The sequence below is a fragment of the Heterodontus francisci genome, chromosome 16 (genome assembly GCF_036365525.1).
Source record: "Heterodontus francisci isolate sHetFra1 chromosome 16, sHetFra1.hap1, whole genome shotgun sequence".
Taxonomy (NCBI): domain Eukaryota; kingdom Metazoa; phylum Chordata; class Chondrichthyes; order Heterodontiformes; family Heterodontidae; genus Heterodontus; species Heterodontus francisci.
In genome coordinates, this window is record NC_090386.1 from 70,631,564 (window position 1) to 70,643,939 (window position 12,376).

The 12,376-nt window shown below is 43.1% G+C and overlaps 1 protein-coding gene across 4 annotated transcripts in view; it reads left to right on the forward strand.

Annotated features, from left to right (window-relative positions):
• hck (HCK proto-oncogene, Src family tyrosine kinase) overlaps positions 1–12,376 on the forward strand; it is a 107,081-nt gene that overhangs the window by 84,369 nt on the left and 10,336 nt on the right. For all 4 annotated transcript variants that reach the window (XM_068048350.1, XM_068048348.1, XM_068048349.1 and 1 more), the window contains exon 10: positions 111–187. In XM_068048350.1, the coding sequence (XP_067904451.1) occupies positions 111–187 (77 nt within the window). The remainder of the gene's footprint in view (positions 1–110; positions 188–12,376) is intronic.

Here is a 12,376-nt window from a genome sequence, read left to right on the forward strand (position 1 = left end):
GGGATGTAGTGGTAACAATGGTGTAAATACAAAAAACCCCCCAGAAAATTCTGTACTTTCACTTGTATTGTGTCAGCTCAGGTGATTAAATCTTTATTCGTCTCTTACAGGGAGTTTATTAGATTTCTTGAAAAGTGATGAAGGAAACAAATTGCAGTTACCCAAGCTGATCGATTTTTCAGCTCAAGTAAGTGGTCACAGTTGTTTTACCAAACTCTACAGAAGGAAATTCAAGTTCAACATAAACATTTGAAAATGTATACGTGTTTTTTTTAAATGAGGAAGTTGGCATATTCCTTAGTGTTGTGGGCTATTTTATCTGTTGAAAAAGCAGCAATCATCTATACAATTCAGTGTTAGTTATATTGTGCATATTTGCTCTCGGATCCTTTCTGATTTGAGCTTGTTAAAAGAGTTGAAGTATTGCTTGAACTGAGACCCTAAAAACTTGCCTGTGTGGTACTGATACCAATAATTCAACCAACTGTGACTCTCAACAATTCTCTTATCTGCATCTGCTGCTAGACCTTAACTTTGCCTACTGCAGATGTACAAGCTTGACATTACAAAAGCGCAGAAAGTTACTATGCAAAGGTACTTTTGAACATGATACCAAAGACTCCATGAGTGATTTTTAAAAAATATATATATGAAATAATAAGCCAAAAATCAGCAGAGTTGTGAAGCAGGCAATGCCCAATGTTTCAACCTGTGCTCCTGTTAGCAAATATTTAATTATGATTAAATGTTCTGTCTATTGCTCAAATCAATAGGGTTTTTGCGCATTGAGGTCAGTGTTAGTTTATTGAGCTTTATTCAGCATACACTACTTGCAGATATATTGAGCATACACTTAACAGTATTTACAGTTGCATTAGATCATGGAGAAGTTGCAGACTCAAAGATGTTACAATTCTAAGTTTACTGTCTTGGGCCTTTACAAATCCGAAACATCTGTACAAACTGCCGCTATTAATATATTTCTCTTGCCCTCTGTCATGACAATCCACATGTTTGGTGTAATTGTACAGTACTGAAAGTTAAAATACAAGCCCGTGGTGGAGTAGCTGTGGTGGGAGCACAAATGCTGTCATCCTGAGAGGATTCCATGTGTTGCAGTGGCAGCTGAGACATACTGAGTTGGTCTGCCAGCGTTCTCATGAAGTTGGCCATCACTTCTACGGGGGAAAGGATGGATTCCACACTTTGTACGATGGTCTCTGCCATGCTCCTAGACAGTGACGGGAGGTTGTCTGACAGGCCTGCCAGTGCCCCAAGCACCTTGGTGTGCAAGTGTATCAACATTCTCCTGTATGCCATCCTATTGAAGCTTTCTCCTGAGTACCCTGCAGAAGAATCCTTCTGCAACTTTGCCTTCCAGGGAGCTGGCACACCCTTTCCCCTTGGCCTGGCTGTACCCACTTGTGCCCGGTGACTCACCATCCAGATTCTATTCTAGCTTCTACAGTTTGAGGAGTGCCAGTATCTTGAGCTGGTGGCTAAGATTGTAAGATAAAGTTACGATGCCTTCTAATCATTTTTGTGGGGTAGTTCTTCATCCTCCTCCTGCCTAAGCTGAGGGTGTCCGGGTGGCAGTTCTTCTGAAAGCATCCAAGCAGAAGAGGAAGGTTGGGGTGAGAGAAAGGGGTTGTGGAGGAAAGCAGGAGTTTTGTGGTCACACCATCTTCAGATTCCACTCAATGCTACATCCCAGGATGAGGAGGGAGTTGAAAAGGGGGCATAAGGTTGCCGGTTACCAGTTACCATCATCCTGGACAGCCTCTGCTGTGCCAGATGCCACAGGCTGCGTTGCCTCCGGGCCCATGGTGCATTTTAACATCTCCTCTAAAGGGCTCAAAGGATGGAGTCTTGGAGTGCCCCCCCACCCCCCACTCCATTCATCTACCTCTGTCTTCTATTACGGGCAACCTTTCCCTACAAGAGAGAGGCAGAGTGTCATTGTGCATGTGCCACTGCTTGGATGATGCTATAGAGCTACCATAGCTAGTGAGCTGGGGTTTTGCAGAGGCACAGGGGATATGGGTGTGATGCAGGCAGCATTGATGGATTTGTGTGGGTGAGGTGCAGTATATGAATGTTAGGAGTGAGTCCTGAGTGCTAGGAAGTACAGCTGGGTGAATGCTGGGTGGAGTGCATAGAGCTGAGTGAGAGGTTGCTGTTGTCGTGGGGACGAGAGGCAGTGTGAGAATGCATGTGCTCATTTTGATCACTCATGTAAGGTCATTGTATTTCTTACAGCATTGCTGCCATGTCCATAGGGCCACACTCTAGGCATTAACCTTCGTTGCTCCCCATTCCCTCCTCTGGTTGAGCCTTCAGGGTTTCCTTTCAACCCAGGGAAACATTGCTTCTTTCCTGGACTCCACGGTGGAGACTGGAGCCTCCAGAGCAGCATTACTGAACCGGGGAGCCCACTCCCATGCCTTTTGAGCCACACTTGACGTGGTACTAAATGATTTTCTGTCTGCTATCATTGTATGTGTACAACCTCCCTTTAGTAGGCAGTGAGCCTTTAAAGGAGCAGACTGCCTGGAAGGACAATTGGCATTGCCAGTCCTTCCTGCTGTGTGGAGAGCCTGAAGGTGGCATGGAGATCAGAAGAATAGTACAGAATAGTGTGGCAGCCTTTCACCCCAGCGCCATAATCAGGAAAGCGGGGTGGGTACACCAATATTGCAGTGTGTCCACCTTGACTTGAATGGATACAAGCAAGTTGTGAATCACAATCCCTGCACCCGGAAAACCGGTCAAACACATTTCTATCCCTAACTCTCTTCGTGGCACCTATTATTTTCCTTAAAACTTAAGAGACAATATGCCATGGCATATCTTAAATTCGATCATTTATTCGGGTGATTACTTCATCCTGAAAGTGACTGTTGCTGTAGGGTCAACCTCAGTTCAAAAGTACTTTAGTTGACACTTTTAAAATTGAATTATACTTCCCTGCTTAACAAACAATGGCTAAAGGCTAAGATTACTGCAGAGAAATCAATAGCTAGAACTCCCACCCTGTTGAAAGTGCATCAGAGTTCCACATGAGCTGAAAATCTTGTAATCCTTTTTTATTTTCCTGATTCTCTTTCGCCTGCCTCTTTTTCCCCACCCTCGAGGTTACAGTGACACCTCCCCCTTCCCCACACTGCTTACCATAGTGGTTGTGAAAAGATATCCGCAATAAACCAGATGGAAGAAATAATCTTGCAGTGAAAATTTGAATTGGAACAAAAATTATGAAATGATAGCAAAACAAAGTTTAAAAATGGCCTGGTAGTAACAACAATGCTGTTAACATAGAAAACATCCTGAGGTACTTTGTGGAGGGGGAGAAAAGCGAGAAGCATAAAGGAATGACCAAAACTAGCCATGATGGGAGATTTTAGGATGTGACTGAAAACTTGGTTGAAAATATGACTTCAAGGAAGCTTTTGGAGAGTGAAATGGAAAGGCAAAAGAGTTTAGGGAGGAAATTTCAGAGGGTAGGGCTGAATACTTTGGCAGGGATTTACCGCCTAGCTGGTGACCCTGTCCACCGGCTGGAAAGTCGGATGCAAGTTCACCTCCACTGACTCTGGACGCCGCGACTATATTTTATGGTCCTAATTGCCTGCAGTCATGGCTTCCGCCCTCTAGGGTAGGATGTCCCACCTCCAAGAGCTGCTGGCCAATCAGAGAGCCAGAAGTTCCAGTCCCAGCAGTGCCATCTGAAGCAGTGGCCACTGCTGTGATTGATGCCATCCCTGGAGCTGTAGTCATCGAAGAGGCCCAGAGTGCAGGTAAGTGGGCTCAGGGATGGCTGGGGCCAATCAGGCAGGTTCCAGAAGGGGTGGCACGCCACTGGGGGTGCCCTCCAGGGCCCAATTAGGAGGTACCCCTCCAGCCCCTACCGAGGCCACAAGTAAGCAGCCAGATTTTACTGGGCGGGCTCCCATCTAGCGAAGTGCCTGTCCACTGCTGGCAAAATAGCAGCGGTGGTGGAAAAAGGCCCTTAGGTGGCCATTAATTAGTCACTTAATTGCCTCCATTGACCCAAGGGCAGGCAAGCCACCCACCACCTCCCCTGCTGCTGGTAAAATACCAGCTGAGGCAGGTAGATGACAGGCAAGGCACCCTCCAGCCAGCTCCCAGGGAGGGGGTGGGGTTGAAATGTAAAATTCCAGCCTGTAAAGGGGAAATGGTGTGGGTGAGGCATACAGAAAAGACAAGAGTCTGAAGACTAATGAATGCGGAAGAGAATGTAAAGCAGGAAGAACTCGGATGAAGTGAGAGGGGACCATTTGAAAAGAAGGACTAAGATTTCAATTCAAACCATTTGAACTGAGGGAGACAATGCAGGTCAGTAAAGACAAGAGCGATGAGCAATTGGAACTTATTGCAAGATGGTTTTGAACAAGTTGGAGTTTATGAAGAGTGGAAGATTGAAGACGGTTGTGAGCATTTGAGAAATCAGTGACAAAACGTGAATAAGGGTCTCATTGGCAGTGGGGTGAGGTAGGGAGCTTAAATGGAAGTCAGCGGTCTCTGATGGGTTGGATGTGGAGTTTGAAGGTCAACTCTGGGTTGAATAGGGCACCACGGTAGCAGAATGCAGCTTGTGGTCATCGATGTACTAATATGCTATGATTATAAGGTCACAACCATAAATCCCCATATTTTGCTCTCAGTTGGACTAGTCAGACAGATGGTTTCAGCCCTTTGTTATACTTTCTCTTGTTTCCAGCTCATTAAACTACATCTGGTTTAAACTGGGTGAGCTAGCAGAACAGACATGTATGTATTTTCAGGTTCGGCCAAACACAAGGTCCATTTTTAAATACTAAATGCAGTCAGATGCAAGAGATTCTGAAACTAAGTGGCTTTACAAGAAAATAAGTTTCTTGTGTGGTAAGAATTAATAAGTGCAGAGAGCTCTGAGGGCTACTTGGGCTATTTTTGATCCACAGACATAGTTTACTGCATACTTGATGAAACGCTTAAATTGAAGATAACCAAAGCAGTCCTGTCACCCCATAGAAGAAATTAGCAGAAAAGGAAATTTGTCTTCGGTTTTCTGATGTTCTCTGAGGTTTCCTGAAGAAAGTTGAATTTATTAAATATTTCTCTGCCCAAACCAATTCTCTGCTGGATTGCTCAGTCCATTTATGTTAGTTAATACTGATGACATCCTTCAGGTAACATTTGTTTGTACATTTTGTGAACTGTTCCTCTGTGCTATTCATTGCTTTTGATTGTTAGCCTGATTAACCTGCTCGGGTTGACTGCTGTATTTATAGCAGTCAGAACAGTTTGATTTCAGTCAAGCAAGTTGTGTAGTATATACAACACAGTGAATAACCTGGCAACACTGCAAAATAAAATCCCCACAACAATGTGACTTTGCCATGTGTTGCTGGCTTGCAATGTTTCGTTTTCATCAGAAAATATTTGCGATGCAATTTCTTCATTTAACCAGCACTAAATTAGTGAGCAATATATCAAAATGACTTTTTAGCAACAATTTTCCTTTTTTAAAAAAAAAACAAGCTCAGCTGGAGATCTGAGCATTATTGGGTGTGAGTGTTTTGCAGAATCAGTATGCAGTCTAGTGTATCTAATTCACAGTGGGCCCTATTTTGGGTAGAAGAAAAAAAATGGGCCCACTCAAGAATGAAGTACAGCCGGTGTAACAACAACTTGCATTTAATGTAATAAAATAACCCAAAACACTTAACAGTGCTATCAATAAAAGAATTGACATTTTTCTGACCAACATTGAAGGGGAAATCAGGAAAGATAATCAAAAGTTGGATCAAAGAGGCAGATTTGTAGGAGTGCCTTAATAGAGGAGAGGTGGTGAGGTTTAGGGAGGAAATTCCAAAGCTTGGAGTCAGGGCAGCTGAAAGCACAACCACCAATGGTGGAGCAATTAAATTCAGGGATGTGCAGGAGGTTGGAATTGGAGGAGCACAGAGATCTTGAAGGCTTGTAGGGCTGGAGGAGATTCAAGAGTTGGGGGTGGGCAAGGCCATGGAGGGATTGGAAAACAAGATTGACAACTTTAAACTTGAGGCATTGTCAGCCAGGGAGTCGATGCAGGTCAGCAAACATGGGGGTGGTGGATGAGCACAAGTTTACATAGGAAAATAGGAGGTCGGCCAGGACAGCATTGGAATAGTTGAGTCTAAAGGTAACAAAGGCATGGATGAGGATTTCAGCAGATGAACTGAGAAGATTGGAGTCAAGTGATGCTACAGAGGTGAAAGTAGGCAGTCTTGGTGCGAATATGTGATTGATTGAAAATTCAACTCTGGGTCAAACATAACACTGAGAATGTGAATGGTTTTGTTCACCATAAGACGGTTACCAGTGATGGAAATGGTGGACAGGGAACAGCGTTTGAGGTGGAAGCCAGAGATAATGGCCTGAATTTTTACTTGCTTGACCCGCTGGGAGTAGGTGGTGTCTGAATTCCCCCGCACATTATAGATTTTCCTCGGTGTGTGTGTGTGTTATCTCACTGATCAGTTCCACACAGGAAACCCACCTGATTTGGCTCCCCATCCCACTGGAAGTCAAGTCTGTCGATCAGATGGATGGTGGGCAGGGTAGGGAAAGTGAAGGGCACGGGGTGGGGAGTGAATCGGAGGGCTCAGGTTGGGGTGTGGGTTCAGTGCCAGCAGGTGGGGAGGGGGAGTTCGGGTGCCCAATCACAGGGTTTCTTAGCCAGGTATGCTGGATCCAGGAAGTAGGTGGATCCACTGAGCTCTTGCCAGTATGTAGCTGCCGGGTTTCCCAAGACTCCGGAAAACTGGCCATCTATTGTTAAAGTTGAAAAGCTGAATAACAATGAGCCTTGCAGCCTCATTATAATATTTAACATGGCAACCTGCCGATTGAAGCGGGTTGGTCACCTGCCCACCTTCCTGCCTCAGTAAAGCTGGAAGTGGGTTTGGGTCGGGAATCTGACTTTAAATGCAAACCCACCATTTTTAATTAAAATTTCCCTCAAGGCTACAGTCTTCCCAATGTTTAGTTGGTGAAAATTTCTAATCATCCAGCACTGGATACCAAACAAGCATTGTGATAAATCGGACAGTGAGGGACTCCTTGAGGGACTCCAAAGGTAACAGAGTGGCAAGAGAAGCCATGGTAAGTGATTTTCTGGCTCCAGTTCGATAGATAAGAATGGAACCAAGCCAGTTCCACCTGGTTCCACCCAGCTGGAACACTGAAGAGAGGTATTGGAGTGGTTAATGCTGTGGTTAACTGTGTCGAACGCTACAAACCAGGCAAGAAGAATGAGAAGTAACAATTTATGACGGTCACATTCACGAAGAAGGTTATTTAAGTTGGTATAATTATGATAATAGGGTCTCAAACTGAAAATTGCATTCTGGAAATCATTGGCTCTGGTTCTGAGCTCAACCAAAAAAAAGACATGTTTCCCTTTTTTTTCTTTCCCCACCCCACTCTTCCCCACTGTCCCCCACCCCACCTGTACCCTGAGCCTGATTTGAATCCTAGCCAATATATGTGGAGAGCCATGGACTGAGGTGCATGTGAGCAGCACATAGCTTGAAAAGAGTAGGAGAGAAGTTGGGGAAATAATGGTAAAGTGGCTTCAAGTTTGGTGCTTTTAAAAGTGTTGAACGCCTTTGGGGAGCTTTAATTTGATTATTTAAGTATAGTAACCCAATGCCTGCATTTTTAATTTCAAAATAGTCTCATGAGATGCAGCAAAGTTACTGAACAACATGCAGTTATTCTGTCAGAAAAGCACCACCATGTGGCAGTTCTTGAATTTTATTGCAATTGGAATATATTAATTTTTATCACTCCATATGGCAGATTTAATTCTTTATCAATCCAATCTCCGATATGTTTCACCATTAAAATCTACTGTAGCTAAGGTAAGGATGCATGCTGACAGTTATTGTTGCCTTTGGATGTCTAGTGATACCTCTGCTAAACCTGATGATGCTTCAGTTCAGATATTACCCATGTATTTCTCATTTTATTTCAAGAAACCAAACATTACAAACAAAGATTACAAGTTAAAACAATGAGGTGTAGCAAACATTTGATAACCAATAGTCTAGGTATAAATATTTTTTTTTAATCTTCTAAGTCTTCTAGGATAAATCGTATGCTGGTTATCACTCTGATGAGCCGGGTGTATATTCTCAACATGGCATTTACAGGAGGGTACATGGATGGCTTAATTGGGCATATTTTATATTTTAATACATTTCATGTCTAAAGCAGACTTATGTGGGGAACACAGTTTTTGGGTTGGATCAATTTTTGTACACAGCTGGTGTGAAGTAGTACTGTGCAATACCCATTTTAAGGTCATGATGAATTTCAGTAGCTGACTCCTGAGCAGTTTGCTGGCAAGTCCTCCGCATCATTATGGACAAATCAAGCTTGTATGCTAGGGATAATTTCAGCCACAATGCTGTATTTTATTTTCATCATTCCCACTTCTAGCTACTTTACCCTGGTACCTTCTGTTGTGATCACCGTAGATGCAACCACTTATCCCTTCATCTCTTGACCACTTCTGATTATCATTTTTGGGAATACGATTGGATTGTGCTATGGTGGTCCAGGAGTTAAATAGCCTCTTGATGCTCCTTCCCAAGCCCCACGTAAAATTGGAGGACCATAGGTTGCCTGGTATCTGTGAAATCTTTATTCCAGAAACTAAGTGCAGTGGCAAAGCACAGAGAGGCAAGAGCCAAATATTTAGGGCCAGGCCACCCAGGTGTGCTGTCAAGCAAATGTGAAATAGTTCAAAAGTGTTCTAAAGTAGCTGAGCTGAGACAAAAATAGAGGAAAGTGCTCCTAAAAAGGATAGAAGATATTAAAGAATGAAGTAAACTGTGTATACGTCCCTTTGACACTTTTAGTGTAGAATTGCTCTAGTTGATTGCTTTCGAAACGAATGTATTTTCAATTTTACAAATATTTTCCTATCCCCAGTGACTTTCAGAAGGTGCCAGATAATGGAAGGGTTTTTTTTCTGTTTATTGTTTTTGAAAGATTGTGCACACCTTTATAGGCAGCGGAGCTATTGGTATTGGAATTTAACAGTCACCTCCTTTCTCATCGTGTTCCCACTCACCTGATAATGACAAGCACATTCCGGTAAAGTTTAGGAGTTGAGTCAACAGTAAATCATTTTTTGCTGTTATTTTTAAAGATGTGCTATTTTTAAAAGTTCTCTAAAAGGAAGCACAGATGTGCTTAGTTATATCTGTAAGAGGATGTTGAATTGCAGAAGGACAAATTGGGTACAGTGTAAGCAGTGTGAATTATTGTAGAAACAGTAAGAGATTTTTGTAAGTTAGCTATTCTTAGCAGGGTAGCTTAATCATTGGCATCGCAGGAGGAATGAGAGTGGGGAAATCGACCAGAGTTTCCTACTCTGATCACTCTTCAGAACTCCATTGTGGAATGTGCATGTTTGGAGATCTTGGGAGAGAATAAGGTCAGGCTTGGCTATGATTAACCTCCTTCCAACAGTTGTATAGTACTCATGAGACACTGCTTTAAGGAAGGGAGGGGGAAAAAAAGGTGAGAAGGGACTGAAAAAACACCTTCTCCACTAGATATGAATAATGTCCTCTGTGGGCCAGAAATCCAGTGCATGTTAAAATGCTATGCAGGGAAGCTGGAGCTTTTCATTTACTTACTTACTTACTTACTTACTTACTTACTTACTTACTCCTCCACTGGCTCGCAGAATTTATTTTTTATACCAGAGTTAGCAACAGCAAATGGATGCTACTGTACAAGTGGAAAGAAACATGCATCAGCACTAGAAGAGGAAACTGTCCAAAAGCAGCCGCAGCAGGTTTTGTGTTAGTGATAACCCATTGTCGCTCGTCCACCTCGCAACTTTGCCATGTAGTCAAAAAAATTTCAAAAACTAATAGTTGAGTGGCTTTGTGTTCTCAACATATGACAACTTTTAAATTGAATGCCTTGTGAAACCAGGAAATCCCCTGTGGCTCATTTCACCATTACAGGCTATGCAGTTACTGTATGAACTGTTAAAATAAGTGTTCATTTTTAGACTCTTAAATACTCTTGACATGCTTGTAAATTTACAGACTAGTTTGCAGATGTTTGTGGTGTGTGATTTGTTTGGTTAAAAGAAAGTAGGACTGAGTGGAGCTCCACCAACTGGAAATAAGTTGAATAGACATATGAGCAACTAATCCCTTGTCTAATGCAGCAAGCTGACCACCCTGGTCTATTTGCTAGCTGCTTGCTAGTTTATAAATCATTTTTCATACCATCAGGTAGACTTTACAAATTTTCGCACTCGGCATGAAGCCTCCTGCACTGGGAACACATTGGGGAATTTGGGAGCAGAGTTCAGTGATCCTGCAGAATTTTCCACCCACTAATCTTTCACAAGGAAAGAGTGGGTTAGAATCAACCATCAACAGAGAGAGAGAACACCAACCAGTGAGGGTCTGTAACATTCAATTGATATTTGACCTGTAGTAGTTCCTGGTTGTGTGCTGAAACTTGCATTGTGTCTCTGAGGTTACTCAACTTGTAAATACTTGCCTTTAAGAAATATTGATCAAACAAGGAAAATGGTGAAACTTAAAAAAATTGAGGGTTCTTTTGTAAAAAGAGCTTTGTGCATTGTATGGACTACATAAAATATTCTTGGAATTTTTCTAATTTTTGAGATAAAGGAAGAAAATCTTTACATGATTTTGTCTAGCAAGGTTAAGCTGAGCAGAGTCCATGATAGGCAAAATTCTACACTGTTTGTAGAATGCAAGTACTTTTTTCATTCCATGCTCTTCCATTGTTCTAACTGCAAGTGAACCGGACCCCAAACTGCCTCCATTTCATCAGACCATGTCTTATGACCCTCTGCTGATGTGTCTTCTATAATCAATGGTATGCATGCATGAGCATACGGATAGCAACATGAGGTGCCCTCCCTGTGGACTTTGGAGGGAGGGGTCCCTCCTTCGTGGGCCCACAGGGGATCCCCTCCAGGAATGAGCATTTTAGTGCTGGGCCTGAGTCCAAGGCCTCTGCACTACCAGCCGCGGCCACTGCCCCTAGTGGCACTAAGGATACTGCTGAGCTGCTGGCCTCTGGCTGGCAGCTCATGGAGGCGGTATCCATGTCTTTAAAGGGACGAGGATCCCGGCTCATGATTCTTTGATTTTAAAAGACCGTAGGATCCCTCCAGGAGTGGTGGGATGCGAAAAGGCAGAGGTGGGGTTCCCCAGCCTTTTCGGCCCAGTGCCAGGAGCCCTGCCACCTGTACAAAATCCAGCCCACAATGACTGGAAGATGGATGTAGCAGTGATGGAGAGAAAGGACAAGAAGTAAAGGCCATGGAGGGAGGCAAGGGATACTGAACTTGATGAAGGGAAGGAGAGAATAGCACTGACATAGCTATGGAAAGAGGGAAAAGGAGATATCCCAGGAGGGGTGAGAAGCAGACATACAAACCAAGGGGAAGGCGTAAAAAGAAAGGCTGAGGCAAAGCGAAGTACATTAAAAGACTGAGGAAGAAAATGAGAAATGCAACAACTACTTGCATTTTATATAGCACCTTTGATGTAATAAAACTTCTCAAGGCACTTCACAAGAGCTTATGAAATAAAATTTGACACCAAGCCACATATGGAAATATTGAGATGGATGACCAGAAGCTTGGTTAAAGAGGTACATTTTAAGGAGTGTCTTAAAAGAGGAAAGAGAGTCAGAGAGGTGGAGAGGTTTAGGAAAGGAATTCCAGAGCTAAGGACCATGGCCGCCAATGGTGGAGCAATTATAATATTTGGGGATGCCAAGAGGAGGGCAGATATCGCAGAGTGTTGTAGGGCAGGGGGAGGCTACAGAGATGGGGAGGGGCAAGACACAATGAGGATTTTAAAATCGGGGCATTTTCAGACCAGGAGCCAATGTAAGTCAGCAAACACAGGTGATAGGTGAACAGGATTTGGTGCAAGTTAGAATACGGGCAGCAAAGTTTTGGATGAGCTCAAATTTATTTAGAGTGGAAGATGGAAGGCTACCAGGAGAGCATTGGAATAGTCAAGTCTGGAGGTAACAAAGGCCTGGATTTAAATAATGAGAGAATAATATAAATAGTAATCTGAATGAATAGAGGACAGAGAAGTTTAGCATAAACCCAAAAGAAAGAAAGGAAAGCAAAGGCACAGGGGAGAAAAATCATAGGAACAGTAAGAGAAGCCAAGGTGGATTAAAAGAGGACAACAGACACAAGTTGTCTCTATCTCTTTGTCTCTAATGTATATTGAAGATGGGCTTGTTTGTGTAAGCAGGCCATGCCCAAAGGAGGCAGACAATACATTATTTACAAACC